This window comes from Mastacembelus armatus, chromosome 18, assembly GCF_900324485.2.
Source record: "Mastacembelus armatus chromosome 18, fMasArm1.2, whole genome shotgun sequence".
Lineage (NCBI taxonomy): Eukaryota > Metazoa > Chordata > Actinopteri > Synbranchiformes > Mastacembelidae > Mastacembelus > Mastacembelus armatus.
In genome coordinates, this window is record NC_046650.1 from 1,005,596 (window position 1) to 1,031,579 (window position 25,984).

The 25,984-nt window shown below is 39.9% G+C and overlaps 1 protein-coding gene and 2 non-coding genes across 3 annotated transcripts; all 3 read left to right on the forward strand.

Moving 5' to 3' along the window:
• Positions 1 to 371: 371 nt before the first annotated feature.
• On the forward strand, positions 372 to 9,066 carry eif4a1a (eukaryotic translation initiation factor 4A1A). Its single transcript, XM_026333245.1, has 11 exons — positions 372 to 489; positions 1,940 to 1,982; positions 2,177 to 2,309; positions 3,881 to 4,020; positions 4,769 to 4,937; positions 5,691 to 5,800; positions 6,031 to 6,174; positions 6,450 to 6,587; positions 6,931 to 7,020; positions 7,557 to 7,636; positions 7,870 to 9,066. The coding sequence occupies exons 1-11, from the start codon at positions 467 to 469 to the stop codon at positions 8,012 to 8,014; spliced, it is 1,215 nt and encodes a 404-aa protein (XP_026189030.1). The 5' UTR covers positions 372 to 466; the 3' UTR covers positions 8,015 to 9,066.
• LOC113125772 (small nucleolar RNA SNORD10) lies at positions 4,465 to 4,604 on the forward strand. The gene has a single exon (XR_003295188.1). It is a non-coding gene; the product is annotated as a small nucleolar RNA SNORD10 (small nucleolar RNA).
• Positions 5,196 to 5,332, forward strand: LOC113125773 (small nucleolar RNA SNORD10). The gene has a single exon (XR_003295189.1). It is a non-coding gene; the product is annotated as a small nucleolar RNA SNORD10 (small nucleolar RNA).
• Positions 9,067 to 25,984: the final 16,918 nt, after the last annotated feature.

The following is a 25,984-nucleotide window of genomic DNA, read 5'->3' on the forward strand; positions in this document are numbered from 1 at the left end:
TACGTAAAAGTAAATTTCCGAGTTATTCTCGTGAGTTGTGTTTGGGCAGACCACGGTGTGACTCATCAACAGTTTGCATTATCATGAGATGTGTCACTGCTGCACTATTCCGTTGTTTGACCTGCGAATTAAAGCCAAAGAACATGGTTCAGAAACAATAGAAAAGCATTTGTAGCCAAGGTATCGGCCTTTCATTCACATTCACAAATGGCTGAAACGATATGATCTGGGATATGTGTCGCTTATGAAACTGCAAAGCCCGCCCCTCTGGCGTGCTAACAGAAATACCACGCCCACTATAAATGATATGACCCGCCCACTTTCATATGACATATAAATTGACCAATAATAAGTCAGTGTGGGTGGGACATCAGCTAAATGACGGCGATTTGTTGCAATGAGAAAGCGTCTTTGTGTGTTGCAACGTATATAAGACATTTCTGCCGCAGTTTCTTTCTTTGGAATAATGTCGGCTGAGTATGATAATAGGTAAGGGATTTTTTTTTAAATATATTTTTAAATTGTCCTATGCGGTGTTTTTGTTTATGTCGGTATTTTTATTCATTGGTATTGATTGATGTTCATGATAAACGCACTGAGTAAAGCATCCTGGTCTTTCTGTGCTGAATTAAGAGTTAACGCTAAGGCCCGCGTGCGGCGGAGACCACAGGCATTTAAGTTACATTCCATAAACCATTACTGTGAACACTTATGTCAGGGTTTGGGCATTTATGGTGGGCTAGGGTTACCTAAATTATAGGCAACCTGTTCGTTTGAGGAAACGAATAATGGCGATCGCCGGTGCTGCTGGACAGAGTGAATTGAAATGGCAGCCGGCGCTGTGAGTAGCACGTGAAGGAGCACGATCTAGGCCTTAACGATTTCTGTGCCATGTGCTTTTGATGTTATTAGACCAACCCTTACATAAAGGTGTATGGCAGACGTGGAACTGTATTTATCACACAGTGGATGATGTTTTTCGACGTTGGCTATGTAAACGCAGAGATATCTGTTCTTCTTTCTACTATGGACGCACATGGTCGCGGTAGTACTGTGGACAATGCCGGTGGTTTGGGCCCTGACCGGCTGTGGCTCTCTTACTTAGTAGCTGGCGAACTGAACGTTAGGTTCGAGAAACAAACTCTGCGTGTCGGTGTGTGCTATTGTAAATGGACTACGCCGACCTAAAGGGCCTAATGGAAGGCCACATAACGACAAGCCAGGCCCGTTGCGGGGGCCGTAACTTTAGCGGGCCGGGGCTAACTGTTGGCTACATCCAGGTACGCGTTTCTTGTTTGTTGGTCCCACATTTCACCGCGTGGCCGTATCTTATTATCCAGCCTTCCCCGCTGGTACAACTAAAAGTCCCATTTTGTACATGGTCTGTAACCTGCCCGCCGCTACTGACCCACTCGCTCTTCCACTGTCTGGAAAAACGACCATCTTGAATGTATGTAGGAAAAATGGCGGACTCCTGAAAAAGGCGTTAACTTAAATGTACGAGGAAGAAACAGCGAACAGAATAGTCAGCCTTGCGGCCCATAAGGGAAAGTACCATGTTTAGGGGTAGTGGACATCATTAACTTATCGGTTGAGCTCGTTTTTAAATGAGTAAGAATAGAGTAAATTTCACCTACTGGAATGCAGATCTGCAGTTAAATATTCAGTTTTTATTAATCCAGCCCCCAGCCATTACAATATGGCAGTAACTTTAGTTATGGTAGTTTTTTTGTTTTGTTTTTTTTTTGTCCTTTTTAAATCCTGCTTCTAGCAGTTCCGTATGGACAGCAGGCCTTGCATTGGAAATGCCAGTCACTAAAGTTGACATGGTGGATTTTCTTCCTCTTTGATTTCTTTTGGGATATTAAAGTATGTTCTGAAGTGTGCAGAAGAATTGCAGTGTGTAATACAAATGACTTCTTTGTTTGGTCCTTCTCAGAGACAATGGCCCAGAGGGCATGGAGCCAGATGGGATCATTGAGGTGAGTCCCCTGTGTCTGTGGTAAGATGGTGTAAACCTCCCTATCACCCACCATGTAGTTGCATGACATTCAGATAAAGTTGAAGATTCAGTACTGTGAATGTGTCAAACATTACAGCATTCCTAAGTGTAATTATATAAATCTTGAGATGTCTGATTTATTTATTTTTGCCTTTGTTTTTCTTACTTCTGTAGAGCAACTGGAACCAGATCGTGGACAGTTTTGATGAGATGAACCTACGGGAGGCTCTGCTCAGGGGAATTTATGCCTATGGTTTTGAGAAGCCTTCTGCTATCCAGCAGAGAGCCATTCTCCCTTGTATCAAGGGTCAGTAAGGCATACCCCTATTATGAAATCTCTTAACTTCTTTGTGTGTGTGTGTATATGTATCTCATCCTTTCTCTCTGATGTTAAATTAACAGGCAAAGAAATATTTATAGTTCATTTACAAAATCCTGCTAACATACTTTAGTGGGCTTTGCCCATATTTGGCAACAATCAGAAACATGTTACCTTGTTCTTGATTTGTCACCTCCCTTTAATTTTGTAGCTTGATTTTGAGGCAACTTGGTATGTAAAGGTTTGCTGCCTGCCATTTTGCTGTGTATAATGAGCCAATAAAAATGCCATCATTACCTTCTCATCAAATTATAAACCCAGCATCTTATCTTTTGAGGTACAAGAAAATATTTGTAAGCTATATGAAGGACAGAGAGCCTAGTATATTGACATTAATTCAACCATTTATGATGACTTGGCTTATATACACTAGTCTGTGTTGTCCAGCAAGTATTCTAGTAGTCAAGGTGTGGCACTGAACATGCATCAGAAATGGGAAGCATACACCAGTTGCTTCCAGAACAGTGGTTGGTGAGCAAAGAATTGATGTGCTTTTGCTAGTCTTGCACATCCTATATACATCTGATTACAAGCAAAATGGAATGTGGTGGGAGATATGTTTATATTTTCCCCCACATTCCATTTTGCTAGTTTTGCTTGATTACACACATTTTCACCCCTCCCAAACCTAAACTCACTCAGCCTATGCTGTCAGAAGTTGTGTAATATCTATGCAATAATCAATGTAAGTAATTGTGTTAAATGATCATGATTTAGGGCATGAGCGACAGTTGAGCTGTTAGGTTGGGTAAACGAGTACAACAGCTATTCATAACAGATGAGTTGAACCTGTTTCTGTTACTTTGTGTGGGGTTTATATGGTGGTTCTAAGACCTGTTATTGCATTATCTTAGCCTGGGGTGATTTTAAAACAATCCAATGTCAGTTTTTGTAGAGGGTTCTAAATGGGGTTTGAGAAGGTACCTCAAAAGAAGCTGCCTTATATTGCCTAATGTCAAAGGTTCTTGTCTCAAATAAACACTATCAGCTGATGACATGTCTCCTGCACGCTATTCAAGATTTTCCCCAACCCCTCCCACTATGTAACAAGCGGCATGTTGACACAAGATCCACTTACAAATCCAAAATGTTTATTAGCCAGTCCGCATATACTTGTGGGTTTATGGTGCTAGCTCAAAGCTGTTCAACTAGTTCTTTATTTGCTTTCTCTCGTCAGTGCCTCTGCTGTCTTATTTTCCATAATGTTTTGGGCTCTGGAGGCTCCTAAGCATCTTTGTCCTAGTTTAAATTAAAGTTGACACCACCCATATAGCTTATCAATTGAGGGATTGAAACACTGGTCACCTTGCACATAAACTCACCTCCATCTCTACCTAACCTACTGGACATATGTTGAATTTGAAAGTGTAGACCCTGGATAGAATTAGCATGGTTGCACTGTAGGGAAAGTTGTAACAAGCCAATGTAAATATTTTGTGGTTTAATTTTCTTTTTCTGTGTTGAATCTGAGTCAATTTGCTGTATTTTGTTTTTTGAAGGTTATGATGTGATTGCTCAGGCCCAGTCTGGCACTGGGAAGACTGCCACCTTTGCTATTTCCATTCTCCAGCAGATTGATGTGGAGCTAAAAGCCACTCAAGCTCTGGTCCTGGCTCCTACCAGGGAGTTGGCTCAGCAGGTGGGTTTGTGCTAAAATGGTATTTTCATCTACTTTATTTTGAAGGTCTTTATACATGTCCTTGTATATCACGAATTGACAAAATTGATCAATGTTTTGTATACAAAGTCTTGTGTATTTAAAGCATTGAGCTCTGTTTATGATTAAGTTAATGTGGATTTAGATGGTGGTTATAGACTTCAGGAGCTTAGTAATTACACAACACACTGCTGTTTAAGTTCTGTAGTTGCTGTTTATTGTATAGAACAGTGTAAGTGCACATTTCTGCCAAGCTTGTATACATTGGGTATTTAATTGCATAATGCACAATGACATTGGAAGGAGATGGTTATAAAGTCAGTGTAGTTACATTTCTTAGCTGGGACACCAACTTTTCTCTGCTTAAGCAGTGTGACACATCTGAACACTAATACATCTTTGAAGCTGCATTCAGTCAGAACTGCTGTATAGTGATGAAACGCATGCGTGTCAACTGACTCTGTATACTCCTGGTGTGTTTCTGCTCTGGCTGGTGTTCTGCTGGCTTGAGTCCTGAACATAGCAGTTATCCAGAGGCATGATCATAAATCACTGCTTCTGAATACAGCACCTTTTGAGAGGAAGTTCATTTAATGCAAGTGTTTACAGTTGATGTAGGTGACTGTTTACATAATCTTTGCAACATGCCTTGTTTGAGGTTTTTAACACAATCAACACATTTTTTTTTTTTTTTTTTTTTTTTTTTTTTCTCTCCTCCTTTATAATTTAGATCCAGAAAGTGGTGCTGGCCCTGGGTGACTACATGGGAGCCAGTTGCTATGCCTGTATTGGAGGGACCAACATCCGCAGTGAGGTCCAGAAGCTTCAGGCTGAAGCCCCTCACATTGTTGTGGGAACCCCTGGCCGTGTCTTTGACATGTTAACCCGCAGAAACCTCTGTAAGTACAGCCGGGATTAAACGGTAATGAATAAGTTTTAATTTAAACAGTTTCCAGAATTGCTGTCAAACATATAAATTCAACATGGAGTTATATATTCAGAATTGTCCATTTATGCAGTTGCTGGCTGCAGGTGGATGTGGGAGACAGGACCTGGAAGGTTAACTTAAAATTTGATAGTTTGTCATTCCATAAAACCACTCTATTTTAGTGCACTTCCTTGTGGTCAGTTCACTGGTGCTACTGTGACATACTGCTGTATAATGATGAAACCCATGCGTGTCAGCTGACTCTGTACACCACTGGTTTGTTTTTGATCTCACTGGCGTTCTGTTGGCTTGAGTCCTAAACACAGCAGGGATCCAGAGGCATGATCATACATCACTACTGAGTACAGCAGCCATCACATTTCTAAAAGCATTTGTGCCATTGGCTAGTGTTTGACAGTTTGGTCTCATCAGAAGAATATGTTTGAGAGAATGACTTAAAAAGCACAAATACTGAAGTGGGGTTTATATTCTTAACTTTGTCAGAAGTGCTTTCCCCACTCACCCTTCCAACATCAGATGGGGGTTTGTATCCCCATTTTCTTTAACTTTCAAGTCAGCTTGGGTATTCTCTACTGAAATGTCATTTATGGATGTTTTTGATGGAGTAACAGTGAATTCCTCACCATTTATTTCCAACCATGAAAGCATTACTACATGAAGACAAACTCCCCACCCAATTTTTTTTTTTTTTTTTTTTTTAAAGCTTCCAAGTACATCAAAATGTTTGTCCTTGATGAAGCTGACGAGATGCTGAGTCGGGGGTTCAAGGATCAGATCTACGAGATCTTTCAGAAACTGTCGAGCAACACACAGGTAAGAACTGCAACGAAGAATGATTTACTGAGACAAATTTTGGAACTGCTTTCAGCTAAGCTGAATTCTGCAGGCATATGGAAAGTTTTTCTAGTCCTTATGAGTTGCAGTTATCAAGCTACCAGCACTGGGGGATGAAAAATGCATCATAATTTAGGACTGCAAGAAATGTTGACAAACCATTTGTCAGGTCTGGTTTTAACTAGTCCTCCCTGGTTTGGTTTCTCTAGGTTGTCCTGCTGTCGGCCACCATGCCAGCCGATGTTTTGGAGGTCACAAAGAAGTTCATGCGCGAGCCTGTTCGAATCCTGGTAAAGAAGGAGGAGCTGACCCTTGAGGGCATCCGCCAATTCTACATCAATGTGGAGAAAGAGGTGGGGAGCACCTAGCAGTATGTTTATTCAGCAAACTAGGTTTGTAAGATAACTACACTGCTTAAACAAAATGATCATACAGATTCAGATTAAGTAACACTATTATAAATGTTTGTGAAGGAGAATTTATTGTCAAACCTCTGTATTAGACTGCATTAGTTTTAGGTCAGTGTACCTGATGAAACTTGTAGTGTACAGAAATTTTGTGGAACATGCTGTGTACAGAAATAGAGCTTGATCAAGATGACAGTATCTGGCTCGGTGGTGTTTCTCAGGAGTGGAAGCTGGACACACTCTGTGACCTTTATGAAACCCTGACCATCACACAAGCTGTGATCTTCATCAATACAAGGAGGAAAGTAGACTGGCTCACTGAGAAGATGCATGCCAGAGACTTCACTGTGTCTGCTCTTGTAAGAAGCTGGACTATTTCTACTTATTAAACTGTTAAAATGGCTATTAGGTTCTTTGTGGTACACTAGTGGGATACTATAATTCCAGATTGGTATGACAAAATGTATTGGTACAGATTTTTTTGGTAGCCCCATTGATCAGTATTGTAATCTAAATAAATATGCATATTAAAAGTGTAAATGTAAAATTACAGAAACCTCACATTAGATTTAAAAGCAAATATCCACATAAAACCTGTTAAAGATTGGAGAATTGATTCTTGCACTGTAGTAATACAGTCCTGGTTGTACATTTGTTCACTCTACCTTGTTTCCACTTGCCTCCTCCAAACTTGCCTTTCAGCATGGTGACATGGACCAGAAAGAGAGAGACTTGATCATGAGAGAGTTCCGCTCTGGCTCCAGTCGAGTTCTTATAACCACTGACCTGCTGGTATGTACAGTCTTTCTATGTTGCCTTCAGAGACAGATGGGAGGTTCTAACAGTGCATTGGTTGCTGATGGTAGTGTTTTTGTTGTGAAGTGTTTTTTGTTTTTTTTTTTTTTTTTTTTTTTTTTTTTTTCCTCCTTAACCAGTCACCCACTCTTGGCTCTGTTCAACCCAGGCAACTTCAAATCAAATATGGGGTGTGCTGAATGTCCAAGGATCCCTCTCCTCCCATCTGCTGTGTTGGTGAAGGATTGAATGTTCCTTGGTAGAGAAACCTATCTGCCCTCCACTGTGGCAGGGTTTAAGTCCTTGACTCACAACTAATTGGCAGATTACATTAAATTCTCAGAATATTTTCCATTTATACATATTTTATATAGAACTCACTATTGGTTCCAATGAGTTTTGGCCATGGTCACCCAATAACACTGGCATCTTGGGTGTTTGGCTCAAACAGGAAGTGGCAGACCTTAATCATGTCACCTCTTGTGCTTTAGGATACAAATGCCTGTGCTAACTAAGTCATTGTTACTCCTCAGGCCAGAGGTATTGATGTCCAGCAGGTGTCCCTAGTCATCAACTATGACTTACCAACCAATAGAGAAAACTACATCCACAGGTAAAAACACAGCTATAGGTGTAAAGTGCAAAATTGGCTTGAACTGTACATGCTAGCGAAGTGCTTATTTAATTTTTTCATATGTGATTCAGTTAGTTTTGTTTCCATGGTTGTCATTCAGTGTAGTTCAATTGAAATTCAAAGGTTCTAATGCAGTGTTAAGTATATGACCAACTTTGCTTTGACTGTAGAGTTCTTTGCTCTGTGAAAGTAATTCTTTTTTTTTCTGACAGGATTGGTCGGGGTGGTCGTTTTGGCAGAAAGGGGGTAGCCATCAATATGGTGACTGAGGATGACAAGCGAACCCTGAGGGACATTGAGACATTCTACAACACCACCATTGAGGAGATGCCAATGAATGTGGCTGACCTTATCTAGGAGATTTGACCCCATTGTCCAGCCTTTACTCCTTATTTTAGAAGTCATACCTTGTTTCTTTATATGGTCTGAACCACATCTTTTACCCTACAGTCTAAGAAAAGGTAGAAATGCCACCATTATTCTTGTCTAATTTTGAAATTGTTTTTGGCAACCTTGGAAGGGTGAATTACTGACCTGCTTGCCATAGAACTGTCACCTAAATTTTTCTTAAAGCATTGATTTGAATTTCCACGTTGATGATTTGCAGTTCAGTGTATTTGGCACAATGATCTAAATGCAATGAGAAATGCTGCATTTGACCACATCAGTATTTCAGTAACCTTCAGTGTACTTCAAAACTGCCTTTAAACATATATCATGATCATGTAAGAACAGATCTTTCAGGGCTAGAGCACACAGGACGTCTTCAATAAAAAAAAAAAAAAAAACTATAGTAAAATCCATCATGTATGAGTTGTTTACCACATTGATCCATGTAGTGTTTTTTTTTTTTTTTTTTGTACACACAAACTGTTTGACTTGTACAGACATCTGTCCAGTAGCATTCGGTTTAAGACTGAGTGGTGGTCACAGGTGTTTGGAGACAAAAACACAATGGTGAGTTCTTTAGACTGGGTGGAATTTCAACATTCTTAAATTTCATTTTGAAAAAATATTGGATTTTTTTTTTTTTTTTTTTTTTTGTAACCTACCTCATCAAAATGTCAGAGGGGGAGAAGACAGTTGACCTGGAAGGACCAAACCAGATGATTGAATACATATGAGATTAACTTCCATTCCTCACACCCAGAAATAAAATTGTCGTCTCTTACCAAGTCCTAACTTTTAAGATACCTGTGATCAAGAGGTGTGATGTCTGGTTTAGAAGAGCCACTGTGTTTTGGGGTATGTGGTCAGTGCTCTTTTTTTTTTTTTTAAATTGAATTTATGGAATTGTTAACCTTTTTCAGGCAGAAGCGGCGTATCAGGTTTTTTACATTGGATTCTGTATATTATTTATTTTAATGGTCTTTAAAAAAAATTAAATAAAGGTTACTCCTTTAACAGTGTAAACTTGGCTCTGCATTTTTAGATAGCATAAAAGCATTTATGGTCAAATGCAGTGTGGGAAAGTAAATCCGGCAGTCTTGTGGAACCTTTTGGAAACATGCTGTAGTTGCGATGCACTACCTACACTGACAAATAAGTACTCACAGCAAAGTAAGGCTATTTATTCCCAATTTCTGTTTTTTTTTTTTCTCTTGTGCTGCTTCAGAGAGTGGTGGTAGCATTCTTCAGCCTGTTCATTAGAACACTGTAACATTGTACAATAAATATTTGATTATATATTGGAGTCATGTCTAATTAGCCACATGTACACCTTGATTATTTGGAAAGGTGACCACAATCTGTGCATATACAGTGCCAAAGTAGTTTGGTGTTGCATCCAAAATGGAAGCAAAGTTTGCATGCAGTGTAAATGTTCTGCAAGCATAAATATCTTTCAGGATTTGGGAAATTGATCTCTTCCATAGGGCTTTAATTTGTATGGTCCAGATTTGATATGAAGTTTGGCCATGACTGGCAGAATGCTAGAGACAATACATTTGTACATGAAATCAAAGTCAAATATGTCTCTATATAAAACATAACCAAAGCTAGGAATTATAACAAATTAACAGCCAGAGTAAGAGCCACTGTCTTGTCTTCCTAATAAATTCTTATGATTGCATATTTTTTGTATGATTAGGTTAATTGCAGCTCATTTTATGTTTAATTTATGAGCTCTGATAGAGTTGCATGCCTCATAACAACTTGCTACAATATACACAAACTGTGAAAATGGGGTGCATTTGTTGAAATGGTTCATTCAAAGATTATCAGGCCTAAAAAATAAGCTTTTTTTAAATTGTTTTGCATCAGCATTTATATTCTGGTTCTAGTCATTATAAAATTATCCACCTTATCATACAGAAATTATTTACTATCATATTGTATATGTTTTAGGGAAAGTGGAAAATATGTTGACAATTTATGTCAAAACTAATCTTTTTACTGCTGATAGACAAGACTCCTCCTTTGTGACTATAAGATTATCCATGATAGTGGATCAATCAGGAAGATGAGCATAAATTAAAAGAATCTTTCTAATGAATGATGAAAGCTTTATGTTCTATTTTTAATTAGACTTAATGTTATCAGGATCATTGCAAAAAACTAATGATTCAGAGTACGAATAAAATCTAAACTTTGTCTCAGTTGAGAAGTGATGGTAGTGGACTGGATTGTTACACACTGGACTGGTTTATTATTCTTGATGGTGAAGAACAAATGATTTCCAGCACGGATAGATTGCTGAACGGGCACGGGCCCAGGAGCCAGTAGACAAGAACCGTGAGGGGAAGAGATTCAACACCACTAAAAACAAACAGTAAATGAAGAGTGTGAAAACAACTCCAAACATGGCAAAATGATGATCAATATGAATATGAAAAACCACAAAAAAATAGATACAAAACAAGTCAACACTGGTGCAAAATGACTATAAAGATATGCAAAACAAGCCCAAGTGGGCATAAAATGGCTAAAAAAGACATCACTATAGACATAAAGCAACCACAAGAAGACACAAACTGACTATTAGTCATGTGGTTCTTCATATAAGTGCAAGAGATATAGGGGCCTTTTACATGTGTGTGCCTAAGGGCCCAGTGTTTCTGTGATTTGCAGGTCACCCAAGGAGTGAGGAGACTAAAAGTAAGGTCATGAGAATTACCCATGACTCAATACTTACAATTTAAAAACACCAGTAGTCCTGTAGAGGGAGACATTGTTCTTTCCACCCTATGGCAGGGTTGTTAAGTTATCTTGTCTTCTCTTTGTGTTTCAAACTGATTCACAGTTGACCCAGTACAAACTGATTAACAACCTATTTCCCTCTGACTTTTCGCCCAGCATTTTGATGTAAATCCGAATAACTTTACATTTAATATCATCTATTTGTTCAAGTAGTCTGTGGAATCACTATTGTCTTCTCTCAGCCTTGTTTCAGTATTATTCTTCATCATCTTATGCAAATGGCGTGTCTCCTTCAGTTATTTCATGTCATCAAAAAAAATTCATGACTTCAGCACACTATTCCAGTTCCCATTTAGATTTTGTTGCCATTTGAACAAAACCCTGTAGTGATAAACTCAGAAACGTTTGAGCATCCAATCAGTTTTGGTTTTTGGATGCACATGAGTTAAAAACTAATTAGGGACCTGTCCCTTCATGTACCTGGCTGTGATCAGATACATTTACAGTCATGTTTGTTTTTTCACACTGGGATGTCATGCTTAATGTTCATTGATTTTCCACAGGAATGGTTATAGAGTCCAAATCCCTTTTAAATTGGTCCCAAGTTTCCTAAAACACAACTCTATGGCAATAATGGGAAGGATTTTATTAACTTTTCTGTGTATAGCAGTATTTTAGTATTTATTTTATTTGATTTTATTGTAGTTTATTTTAAAATTGTATACATACTTCATATCTGTATATGTTTGCACCAGACACCAACACAAATTCCTAGTACTGTAAAGTGTTCTTTGCTGTACCTGGCAATAAAACTTATTCTGATTCTGATTCTGATGAATGTGATCACAACAAACAGAAAAGCTTTGCTAAGAAGAATCTAATATATTTTTAGCTGGCTAGTTGGCAGCTCTATGACTGAACAGAGATACCTGATAAGTCTAATTCATATACAATTCATCTGTAGGATTAAAATGGTCTTCATTCAATTAAATACCTAAACCTTCCCTAATCCTTAACTAATCTTAACCCTCAAAGAACCTTTTGAAGTGAAGTGTGGACCAGCCAAATTGTCCTTACTTAGGATAAACCTTGGTCTGGTCTTCACAATGTATACTACTCTCCTCCTCTTCTATGTGTAACATATGTGCAGCATACACAGAGCATTGTCACACTTGTCACACACAGCACAGTAAATATGAATATGAGCCCTGCACTGGTATGTATGAATGCCACACATAAAATAAGTGAATAAGTGCCCCAGCTGTCACTGACTTGTAACTGCAGCTTAAACTTTTAATGGCCCCCGCCCTACTTCCCATACACACAAATACACTCACTTACACACATACACACACATAAACACATGTCGCATCCTGGGCTGGTTAACCCCTCCTAATCTCTGCCTGCTGTCCCAATATGAGGTCTGTCCAGCTTCAAAACATTTTTGTTGTCCTGCTCTCAGACTAGGTGGCCTTTCTTCCAAAGGCACTTTCGCTGTGGCAAAGATACCCATGCCCATGACCATCCCCCAGCTGCCCAGCACACATACACACTCCTGTTACCCTCTCCACCCCCTGTTGGTTGCTGGATTGTAGGGTTGAGAAATGGTGGGGTGGTTTGGGGGGGGGGATTATGCAAGTGTGAGACTCGTAAAGGGCCTGCCATGGTCTTTCTGTTCTGTGACGGATGGCTGGGAGGCTGAACAGGCCTGTTTTGCATGAGAAGAGAAGCCAGCAGAGGGGAGAATAGAAGTCTATTCAATGAGGCCTGTCACCCAAAACCACCCAATCCTCACAATCCTCACACCCCACCCCTTCATCATCTATCCCTTCATCCTTTCGTCCCTCCTCCTCCTCCCTTGTACTCTCTCGCCATCTCAAACTCCCTTTCTTCCTTCATTTTGTGGCTTTCATTTGCCTGTCTTCACTGCTTCTTTCTCACCCTATAATCTGCACCCTGCCCCCACTCTGCTGCCCTCCTTACTTCTTCTTATTTCATCCACTCAATTTCTGTTCATTCAGATTTCCCCTTCTTTCCATCAAGCCGCTCTTTTACCTCGCTGAGTTCCATAACATTTGAATCCTCTCATTATTTGGTGGGCACTGTGAATAAAAACCTATAATGGAAATGTCATGGTCAAAGCTTTTTAACACTAAAAGAAGTCATGTGACTTGATGCTCTGACATGCTGACTGAGTCTGCTTTTAAGTTAGCAGGAGATATGGCATAATTAGGTTAAAGATGCATTCAACATTTTTAGTCACTTGGGTGCAGGAAAAAACACTAAATAAGACCATGTTCTCTGGTTGGTCATTGTTTTTGTCTGCTGATTGACAAACAGCAGACACAATATACACAATGTTTATCAGAGCCATTGTTGACCTCAGGTAGATTATACCACTCATCATTATTCTATAAATGAAGTGTACACATTAATCAATAATAGACATTAAGCAATATGAGTGCAAGTGTGCTGGGATTATCCCTGAGCTAATTTGCAACTGTAGTCCCATGATCCATTCAGACACATATAACTTGGTGATTTGTCATTTCCTTTTATGTTATAGAGTTATGGGAGATACTGCAGGTCATATAGGTACAGATGTTCTTACACCCAGTGCTACTGTTCTTGGAGACCCAGAACAAGAGACCATTCTCCTCTGGCTCCTCAACCACCATCTGTTCTTCACTCTGTCAACTAATGCAACCTCCCAGCCATTTTTCATCAGGTACTGCAAATTTACTTTTTTTTATCAACTTTTTGTTTTTCCACAGTTTGGCACATGGTACATCAAGAAAAAGAAATAAAATAAAATACTGGATTACTCATTACATGGAAACAGATTGCAGGAAACATGAACAAGGTAACAGCCAAAAAGGAAGTAAACTTATAATAATAATAATAATAATAATGAAGCCATGTTAGATAATATTATAATGCTACAGGATCCCACTGGCAAAAGAGCAGCATGCGAATTGTTTAATTGGGTAGATTCTCCACCTTTATGTGATCCCAAAACCTGCCCTGTCATTTAATCTGCTTAGCATACTGTAATAAGACGCGATTTCAGCCATAGTGCTGGCCCATTCCTTTGCCCATAGAACATTTGGTGTCTTCCAGTGTAATAAAATAATTTGACAAGCTGTTATTGTACCCACAGATATTACAGAGAAATCACATGTAGAAACATTAGCCCCAAAAAACAAAGCTCCGGACAGGGGGGGATTTTGTAAATTTACACTTAAATCAAGCATTGTCTGTGCATGCTTCCACAGCAAACAGATATACCCTCTCTGTTTATACAATACAGGAGGACAAAATATCTGAAACATGTGTAGCATATTATTTATAGCAAATACTGTGATGGAAACATGCTAAATACAATGCAATCAGTCCAAATCTTGGTGATATACAGAAAAACAGGGCAGAGAAAGCCTAAGAAACACCTCTCATTATGGCACAGTACAATTTAAAGCACCACACATTGGAGTGATATGACTTTCACCTTGATGGCTGTGATTACCTTCAAAATTTAACACAGCAACTTAGTATGAAAGCTGCGCAGATGTGGTTTCTGGTTTTCGGGTTGAGATTACTATAAGTCAAGACAAAGTCTGAATTATAAATATACAGTTCAGTCACTAGTCTGTCACTTTTGTTTATTTGCTATATACCTCAACAACCTGGTAGGAGACTTCAATGATATCTAGTAAACAAGCCAAGGAACAAGTGAACAGATGATTGTTTTAAATTTTGTCTACATTGCAAGAAAGGGTCAATTTTTAAGCTTCACTTTGTACTCAGTTGTCATGATTGTCAGATGTGATTCAATACATTATAAGCTTACTTAAAATTTGCAGAAATCCATCTATCCATTATCTATACCTGCTTAATGTGGAAGGAAACCGGAGTACCCAGAGTAAACCCGCACAAGCACGGGGAAAACATGCAAACTCCACACAGAAAGGCCCTGACAGGTTGCGAACCTTATACTGGCGAGAATTCCCAGTATGCCCCAAGAATGGAAACTATGTTTGACCACTATTATTGTTTGTGATCACATAGTCTATGCTGCATTTGTTGTGTGTGTCTGTAGCAGTTTATGTGGTTATTATTTCATTCTATATTGTATTTAAGTAGTGTCGCACACTGTAAGTGCAACCATTCTTGTGTTTTGCTGTATAGTGGACTTGTGTTTGCCTGTTAAAACACAGGACAGTACAGGTTAGTTGTACTGCAAAATACAAGTTAGAGGTAAATTAATTCTGGACTTAAAGTTTACTAGTCATATCTAAAGAAGTATACTTAAAATATGCTTTTATAAAGGAAATGAGTGTTATGTAACTAACAAACTAAATAGTACATATATAGAAGTTTATCTGCAGTATACTTCAAAGTATACTTTCAGAAACTAAGTGGGCTAAAATTATATAAGAAGTGCCTAGTTTAATACATAGTAGAGTTTCAATACAAAATGAAATATACAAACTATTTGTGTACACCAAGTTTACTACTTTAAGTATACTTTTTGAAACTAAAAGTAAAGCAAAGCAAATTTATTTGTATAGCACCATTCATACACTACGCAATTCAAAGTGCTTTACAAGGCATATAATTACATTAAACGCATGGAAAAGAGCATTTAAAAACAAAGACATTTAAAATAAAATAAATTTAAATAAAATAAAGTAAATTAAAATAAGATGTAAAAGCACATTAAGAAAACAAGGATGAACAATTATTTGAAGGCAGCAGTAAACAACAGTGTTTATAGTCCTGATTTGAATGAGCTGACAGTTTGAGCAGACCTCAGGTGTTTAGGAAGTTTGTTCCACAAGTGAGGAGCATAGTAACTGAATGCTGCTTCACTTTGTTTGATTCTAGTTCTGGGGACACACAGTAGACCTGTCCCAGATGACCTGAGGGGTCTGGAAACCTCATAGAGAACTAATACATCTTGAATATATTTTGGTCCACAACCATTTAGTGCTTTATAAACTAGCAATAAGGTTTTAAAATCTATCCTTTGACTAACGGGAAGCCAGTGTAGTGATCTGAGAACTGGTGTGATATGGTCCAGTTTCCTGGTATTTGTAAGGACTCTGGCAGCAGCATTCTCGATTAGCTGCAGCTGCCTGATTGACTTTTTGCTAAGACCTGTAAACAAGCCATTACAATAATCTAACCTACTGAAGATAAATGCATGAACAAGTTTTTCTGCATCTTGTTTACACAGAAAACCTTTTATTCTAACAATGTTTTTCAGGTGGTAATAGGAAGATTTAGTGATGGATTTTATGTGGTTGTTAAAATTCAGGTCTGAGTCAATGATTACACCAAGGTTTCTGGCTTGATTTGTAGCTTTCAATGACATGGAGTCAAGTTGAGCAATGACCTTTGACCTTTCATTTTTGGGGCCAAAAACAATCACTTCTGTCTTGTCTGTATTGAGCTGGAGAAAATTCTGGCACATCCATTCTTTGACTTGATTAATACACTCACATGATGAAATTAGAGGACTATAATCATGAGATGATACTGATATATAAAGTTGGGTGTCATCTGCATAGGTATGGTAGTCAATGTGGTAGTATTCCAAAATCTGAGCAAGGGGCAGCATCAAATAAGAGAGGTCCAAGAATAGACCCTTGAGGAACCCCACAATTAATTTTTGTTCTCTCAGACTCGTAATTACCAAGTGAGACAAAATAGTCTCTATCTTGTAAGTAAGATTTTAACTAATTTAACACTGTGCCAGTAACTCCCACCCACATTTCTAGTCTATCAAGCAGCACATCATGATCAACTGTATCAAATGCAGCACTGAGATCCAGTAGTACTAAAACAGAGGTTTTTGATTTATCATTAGTCAAATGTAAATCATTTAAAATTTTAATAAGTGCAGTCTCAGTGCTGTAGTGTGCGTGAAATCCAGACTGAAGTGCATTAAAAAGATTGTTTTGCACAATAAAACTGTGAATTTTTTGAAAAACTACTTTTTCAATTATTTTTCCAAAAATGGAAAATTTGATATTGGCCTTTAGTTACTTACTGCTGAAGCATCTAGATTAGGCTTTTTAAGAAGAGGTTTTATAACAGCAGTTTTTAAGGCCTGGGGAAACTCCCCTGACTGAAGAGAACTATTGACAATCTGAAATACATCTGGAGCTAAGCTGTTAAAAACATTTTTAAAAAAATTTGTTGGTAAAATATCAAGGCAGCATGATGTAGATTTTAATTGTAGAAGCGTTTCTGCCAGAGCTCTGTGATCAAGGAGATCAAAATGTTCTAGATTCACTGGAGAACAAGGAGGCACAGGTGATATTGTCATATAGGCCAATTTAGTCTTGAAGTGGTACTCTTAAAAATGTACTAGTACACTGACATCATACTTGTGTGACAGTATACTTACTATATAAAGTATATTTGTGTAATATACCTGAACTTAAAAAAAATTATACTTTTTTGGTATGGACTACAGCTCTAGTGCTTGTGGACTTAATGGGTGTGTTGTCTGGAAATTGGTGAGGGGTGCCTAGATACATCCATCCATTATTCTTGGCAGTCACAGGGGGACTAGAGTCTATTCCAGTTGACTATGAAAGGCAGAATTCATGAAGGACAGGTTTCCAGTCACATGGACACAGTCATTCACTTCAAAATGATTCACTACACCATTCTCCCAAGTTTCACAAGCAAGTGGATCAAGAAAGTTTTGCATAGCTCTGTGATGATGGCACTAATGAAGGAACCTCAATATCCTGTTACCTTTTCGTGTTTAATATGACACACAGAAATGCAACATGTGTACATAGGCTTATAGGAGCACTCTGATGAGACAGAGATGAAAAACTTTGCTGCCATTCCAGTCTGCCTACAGCCACAGAAAAAAACAGGCAGATGAAGAAAAGCTGAGAGTCTGAGTGTTGGCCAGTTGTTTTTGAAAGAGTGAAGCCAGGGGAGCAGGGAGGAGGAGGGAGAGCGCAAGGTTTGGAAGGGATTCCACACAAGATTGTCATGGAGATGGAAACGGGAGACTGGAACCTCACAATTCCCAATTAGTCACAAACACATGGTCACACCTGCCCCATGCACACACACAAACACACATCTGCATCATGCATTCATCAAATGACTTAGAGAAACCCACTGTGAGACACACTTCTAGTAAGATGTCACACACACACATCACACATCTGCACAACACATATTATAATTCTCCTTCTCACTTGATGCAGATCCAGCCAAGCATTGGGAAATCTCACCCTTCTCATCTAAACCAACAAGTTTTCAAAGTTTTATCCTGAACCTCTTTTGTTATTGTAACCATGACAATGAAGGTAATCTAGTTTTTAACACTGGGGTACCACATACATGTTCGAGCAACTTTTTGTTGGCACTATTGGTTGGTTGCTCTAATGTATCGGATAGTAAATCACTACACATGGATTTGTGAAGACACTACACATAAGCTAGTGATGTTTTTGGGTTTTGTTGTAAAAGGGCAAGCTTAGTTATGCCAGGTTTAGTTTTCATGTTCTCCAAAGTAGGGCATAAAGAACATTTGCAATATTGTAAACTTGACATTTAATTTAATTCAATTCAATTTATCTGTATAGCGCCAAATTACAATACAAATGATCTCAAGGCACTTTACAGAAACAAATAACCCAACAAATCCCTCATGAGCAAGAACTTGGCGACAGTGGAGAGGAAAAACTCCCTTTGACGGAAGAAAAAACCTCCAGCACAACCACGCTCAGTTTGGGCAGCCATCTGCCTCGACTGGTTGGGGCGAGTGGATAGTGGAGAGAGAAAAGCACAGCAACAATAAACAACAAATAGACACTGCAGGTTGGTGGGGCTACTAACTGCACATCAGCGATATACAGCTCCAGGACCGGAGACACATGCAGAAGGTACAGAGAGAGAGGGAGAGAGCACAAACTAGGGGAGAGAGAGAGAACACAAAGTTATTGATATTCAGTGGTGGAATATGCATGTGAGAGGAGAGGAGAGGAGGAGAGATGAGGTGAGGAGAGAAGGGGAGAGGAGAGGAGAGGAGAGGAAGAGAGTTGAGGTGAGGAGAGGAGAGGAGAGAAGGGGGGTGGGATGAGGAGAGGAGAGGAGAGGTGAGGTGAGATGAGGAGTGGAGGAGAGGAGAGGAGAGGAGAGGGGAAGAGGAGAGGAGATGAGAAGAGAGGAGAGGCGAGGAGAGATGATGTGAGGAGAGGAGAGAAGGAGAGTTGAGGTGAGGAGAGAAGAGGAGAGAAGGGGGGGAGACGAGGAGAGGAGAGAAGAGGTGAGGTGAGATGAGGAGAGGAGGAGAAGGGGAGAGGAGAAGAGAGAAGAGAGGAGAGATGAGGTGAGGAGAGTAGAGAAGGGGAGAGGAGAGGAGAGGAGAGAAGAGGAGAGGAGAGGAGAGAAGGGGAGAGGAGAGGAGAGGAGAGGAGAGGAGAGGAGAGGAGAGGAGAGGAGAGGCCTGTCTAGTCTTAAAGTACAGAGAGTGTCTTCTTCCTGAACCCAAACTGGGAGCTGGTTCCACAGGAGAGGAGCTCTGCCTCCCATTAAATTGTGGGAAACTCTGGGAACCACAAGTAGACCTGCACTCTGAGAGCAGGGATAATATGGTACTATGAGGTCTTTCAACACAGTGAAAGCAATGCTGAGGGACATTTTAAACTGATCATCATGCTCAAATGTAGAAAGAATTAAATTTACATGTTTCCTAAATTTCTTACTTCAGCAGGGTTCTTTATTGAGTTAGTATGCAGGATGTATGTGTTAAATTTGCAATATTTCCCTCAGCTTACAGAATGTGTCATGTCTCTTGTTGATGCAAGCTGTCACATCAATCACATAACCAGTGTTTTGACCATGACAGGATGGTATTACAACAGACCAGTTCAAAGGTGGTGATCATGTGACTGCCCCAAATATATACACAGGTTACAGTTCTAACAATATGCCTTGATGATCTAACTAAATAATTATCTAATAGGGAGTTGGTGACTCTTTTGAACCCTCTGGACAAGTATTTCTGGTCAAAACAGAGTGGCAGACTGATTTCTGTCAGAGAAAGGGAAATAACAGAGTTGGAAAAACTCACAGGCAGTCATCCAAGGAAGCAATCAGGGAATACAGAGACTGGAAGCTACAGAGACAACCAAGGAAAAACATTGACAAGACTTATGATAGCAAGAAACACTATTTGCCCAACCTCTGCCCTACATGGAAGAGGATTTTAAGTATACAGTGACAGAGACACCAGGGTTGGGGACTTTGTGCATTGGTTTGCACTGCTGACTTTATTACCCAATACTCAAAGACTGGCTGTACAGGCAGAGTGTAGTAGAGTGCAGTGGGAAACCAAAGGTATCAGTGAGAGCCAGCAACTACTCCAGTGGCTACTCACCCCAACCGGTCGAGGCAGATGGCCGCCCAAACTGAGCCCGGTTCTGCTGGAGGTTTTTTCTTCCGTTAAAGGGAGTTTTTCCTCTCCACTGTTGCCAAGTGCTTGCTCATAAGGGAATTGTTGGGTTTTTAGTTTTAGTTTTTGTAAAGTGCCTTGAGATGATTTGTATTGTGATTTGGCGCTATACAAATAAAATTGAACTGAATTGAATTGAATTGAATTGAATTGGCTTGGTATCATGGAGACAGCCAATGGTTGTGGAACAGAGGCTGATTCTGTGTCAGAGAGGACCATGTCTTCTACTTCTGAGTGCTCCAACAGCAGAATTCCTATTGAAAATGGGAATTCAGGATAGGTGACTGTGGGTTTGCAGAAGGCAAGCCAACACATGGGCAGGATCAGTCAAATGACTGCCCAACTGGAAGCTTGCAACTGGGAAACAGGCTGAATTCTAGCAAACTGGAGGCTACCCACATAGGAATGCAGGGGTGCAGGTTGAAATCTGACTGATCTGGGAGTAGACAACAGGTGAAGCAATCCAAGCCTAACCATTTGGGATGAAGACTGGTGGTTAGCTAAATGGGAAGTCAGCTGCTTACTTGCACACCTGACAGGAAAGGCTGCTGGAGGCTTTCAGGCCTGATGCTAGTTGTAGGAAAAGCTGGCTGGAGATTAATAGACTAAAAAGCCAGGTGGAGGCTGGCACAAACTGTGTTAATTGTCTGAACTGCAGGGCAGTGATTAGCCATAAAAGAAACAGGCAGGTGGCTCAGCAAGCTTGATAGTGAGTAGTTATTGATATTTCCTGACTTAGCGCTCATTAGCCTACCAGTTAGCTTAGCTAGCTAGTAACATGGCTTCTCCCTCTCTCTCTCTTTCCTGCTCGGTGTGCCATAGTGATTGGAAGTTCCGCTCTTTTCAGAGAGCTGGCTGTTTTGGCTCAGCTCCCAAAGAAGAGGCTCTTTCGACTCCTGAATGGCTCTTAATTTAGGATTTTTTGTAGGCCTTTATTTTACCATAACTTTGCAACAATGAATGTGTGGTGAAAACCCTTTCATGTGCAGTGTTTTTATGAGAAGCCTTATAATTGCCTAATTTTGTGCATTTATTCTGTTACAAAACAGTTCTTCCTTTTGTTTAATATTTTAATCAAACATTTTTATTGCACAAATGAACAAAAAACTGCAAACAAATCCACAGAACAGAACCAAACTCAAGCAAACAGTATTAATGTCCTCAGTGAAGGTAGCATTCAAAAAACTAGACTCACAGCTTCAATATGCAACTACACGAGGCACTCACACACTCTCCTCACCGCTGTCTGACAGACAGTTGGATAACTTGTTAGTTAGTTAGTTAACTTGCAGTGGAGCGGCAGGCACTTCTTAGCGCCCCCCTCTCTGTATGATCCAATATCCTCACATCTGATTGGCCGCGATGCTGACCAGCAGAGCTCAGGCTGAGCACTGAGGTAAGCAGCAAAAGGCAAAAAACTGGGAGCGAGCCGACTCCCAGTTTTTTGCCTTTTGATTCACTTCTGATTCACTACAAAGCATCGGCTCTCAGAGCCGCATCTTTTGCGCATGACACATCACTAGTGTGCCACATGTTTAGTTATTCATCTGCCTCCTTTAGCGATAATGATACCTGTAATAAGTGTAAGGTTCTGCTAGCTTTGGAGGCGAGGATCACTGATTTGGAAGCGGGGCTCCGCACCTTTGAACAAAAGCCAGCTAGCCTAGCCCCGTTAGCAGGTGTGGAGCCACCGAGCTCAGGGTCTGTTTGCGGTCCAAGGGCAGCTCTGGAGCAGCCCGGAGAATTAGCCTGGGTGACGGTCCGACGGAAATATACTCCTAAGCAGAAGCCCATGGCTCATCACCTGCCTGTTCACGTTTCTAATAGATTTTCCCCGCTCAGTGACACACCCGCTGAGAAACCGACTCTGATAATTGGCGATTCCATAGTCAGAAACGTGAGCGACCAGCGACCATAGTCAAATGTTTCCTGGGGCCAGAGCGGGCAACATCGAGTCAAATCCGAAGCTGCTGGCTAAGGCTAATCGTAAATATGGAAAAATTGTTTTTCACGTCGGCAGCAATGACACCCGATTACGTCAATCGGAGGTCACTAAAATTAATGTTGAGTTGGTGTGTAACTTTGCTAAATTAATGTCGGACTCCGTAGTTTTCTCTGGACCCCTCCCCAATCTGACCAGCGATGACATGTTTAGCCGCATGTCGTCGTTCCGTCGCTGGCTGTCTAGGTGGTGTCCAGCAAACGATGTGGGCTTCATAGACAATTGGGCGACTTTCTGGGGAAAACCCAGTCTGGTAGCGAGAGACGGCATCCATCCCACTTTGAATGGTGCAGCTCTCATCTCTAGAAATTTGGATGAGTTTATTAGCCGACCTAAAGCCTGACAATCCAGAGCGGGGACCAGGACGCAGAGACTCAGTCTAAATCGCCTCTCTGCAGTTTCCTAAGAGCCGTTGCCCCCCTCATACCACATAGAATCTCTATGTGTCTGCCCCTCGAACATATAAATCAAATAAATCAGAAGTTAACACGAGTTATTTATAAAAACCTAATAAAAATTAAGACCACTCCTCTTACTGAACAGAAAAACAGAACAGTCAGATGTGGATTATTAAATATTAGGTCTCTTTCATCTAAATCTCTGTTAGTAAATGATTTGATAACTGATTACCAAATTGACTTACTCTGTCTTACTGAAACCTGAGCAAATGAAATTGAACATTTAATAGTTTTTCCCCAAAATCCTGTTTTGTCATTTCATTCTTTAATAACTTTTGAATTTAAGATGATGGATCATGCAGCATTTGGAAGAAAATTCCACTACAGCAGATGTTTATCTGACTATGGTGTTAATAAATTTAAGAAAATGATTCCATCTTTATTTACATCTATGCCAAGTACGAACACAGTGGAGGGCAGCTGCCTCAATCCCATTCCCTACCAAATTGATCATATTGTTGACAGTGCTGCAGCATCACTGTGTGAAACGCTTGATACTGTGGCCCCTCTGAAAAAGTAGTTATGTGAATCAGAAGAGATTAGCCCCATGGTATAATTTACATATTCATACCTTAAAGCAGGCATCACGGAGGCTGGAAAGGAAGTGGTGTTCCACAAATTTAGAGGGATTTTTTCTAGCCTGGAAAAACAGAATGTGCTGCATTCGACACTATTGACAACAACATCTTATTACAGAGATTGGAGCATGTGACTGGTATCAGAGGAACAGTGTTAAAATGGTTCCAATCCTATGTATCGGACAGATTCCAGTTTGTTCATGTCCATGATAAACCTTCCACACGAACAAAGGTTAGTTATGGAGTTTCACAAGGCTCTGTGCTAGGACCGATTCTGTTCACCCTGTACATGCTTCCTTTAGGATATGTCATTAGGAAGCATTCTATTAATTACCACTGCTATGCAGATGACACTCAGTTGTATCTATCTATTAAACCTGTTAACACAAACCAGTTAACCAGACTTCAAGCCTGTCTAACTGACATAAAGGCCTGGATGACCAGTATCCTTCTACTTTTAAATTCAGAGAAAACAGAAGTTATTGTATTTGGGCCTAAAAACCTCAGAAATAACTTTTCTAAAATTATAGCTACTTTAGATGGCGTAGCCCTGGCCTCCAGCACTACTGTGAGAGACCATGGAGTTATTTTTGACCAGGACATGTCCTTTAACTCACACATAAAACAAATCTCTAGAACTGCATTCTTTCACCTGTGCAACATTTCCAAAATTAGGAACATCCTGTCTCAAAATGATGCAGAAAAACTAGTCCATGCATTTGTTACCTCAAGGCTAGATTACTGTAACTCATTACTATCTGGATGTCCCAGTATCTCCATAAAAAGCCTCCAGTTAATCCAGAATGCCACAGCCAGAGTCCTGACAGGAACTAGCAAGAGAGATCATATTTCTCCTATATTGGCTTCTCTTCATTGGCTCCCTGTAACATACAGAATAGAATTTAAAATCCTTCTTCTCACATACAAATCCCGTCGTGATCGATCAAGCTCCTTCACACCTTAAAGACCTCATAGTACCATATTATCCCAATAGACCACTTCGCTCTCAGAGTGCAGGTCTACTTGTGGTTCCCAGAGTTTCCAAAAGCAGAATGGGAGGCAGAACTATCAAGCTCCTCTCCTGTGGAACCAGCTCCCAGCCTGGGTTCAGGAGGCAGACACTCTGTACTTTTGGCACCCCCCCCCCCATTTGTATTGTGATTTGGCGCTATACAAATAAAATTGAATTGAATTGAATTGAATTGAATTGAATTGAAGAGCGGACAACTTGTAATGCAGACTAGCAGGCATTACGATAACTGCCTGGGAGGCAGGTTGTGTGCTAAGACTCAGTGCTAACGAACTGGCAAACAGTTGGTTGCCAGTTGGAACAAGTGTGTCAGTGAGTGGGGTCAGTTGATCTTTACAAGACTAGTGGACCTGCATTCCAGATGAAGAAACTCAAGAGAAAATATTGTTAAGCATATCTGTCTAAGCACAGCAACGTAGTGATCAGTGTGATTTCTTTCCCATTCTCTCCCAATTTGAAATTTCAAATTCCCTGTTCCACTGACAGAGCTCTCGAACACTGAAATAATATACATATATAAATGTAAAAACAGGTTTAGAGGGAACAATCCACTGTCCTGCTTGTTTTCTAATTATCCCTGTCCTTGCAGCTTCTGATTGTCTGAAGACGTGAGCCACGTAATCAGCAGTGAATACAACAGAGATAATTGGAAACCAAGAAGGACTGTGGCCCTCGAGGACTGGAGTTTGATACCTGTGCTCTAAATATTCCAGTTTTGTGCTTATATTGCACATTCCTAAATGAACAAAATTATTACATAGCAATCATCATATCGTATTATAAATTGTACAGAGGAAGGTGGGAGGTGGCTCATTTTCCCTTACAAATTTATGTGCATTATTCGAAAGTAGATTCACAGATATGGTGAAAATGACCCAGCTAATAATAATGGTTAGAAAAAAAGTATCTGAGGTCCTGTATGTGATCAAACAGACAAATACACAGTATTTCATTGTGGACTGAGGAAACGCTGCATCTTTTTTATAAAGTTGTAAGAATTATAAGATAATGGACTTGTTTCGATACTTGTCCTCCTAGACCTTAGTGCAGCATTCGACACCATTGACCACAACATCTTATTACAGAGACTGGAGCATGTGATTGGTATCAGAGGAACAGCGTTAAAGTGGTTCCAATCCTATTTATCGGACAGATTCCAGTTTGTTCATGTCCATGATGAACCTTCCACACGAACAAAAGTTAGTTATGGAGTTCCACAAGGTTCTGTGCTAGGACCGATTCTGTTCACCCTGTACATGCTTCCTTTAGGATATATCATTAGGAAGCACTCTATTAATTACCACTGCTATGCGGATGACACTCAGTTATATCTATCTATTAAACCTGTTAACACAAATCAGTTAACCAGACTTCAAGCCTGTCTAACTGACATAAAGGCTTGGATGACCAGTAACTTTTTACTTTTAAACTCGGAGAAAACAGAAGTCATTATATTTGGGCCTAAAAATCTCAGAAATAACTTTTCTAAAATTATAGCTACTCTAGATGGCATAGCCCTGGCCTCCAGCACTACTGTAAAAAACCTTGGAGTTATTTTTGACCAGGACATGTCCTTTAACTCACACATAAAACAAATTTCTAGAACTGCATTCTTTCACCTGCGCAACATT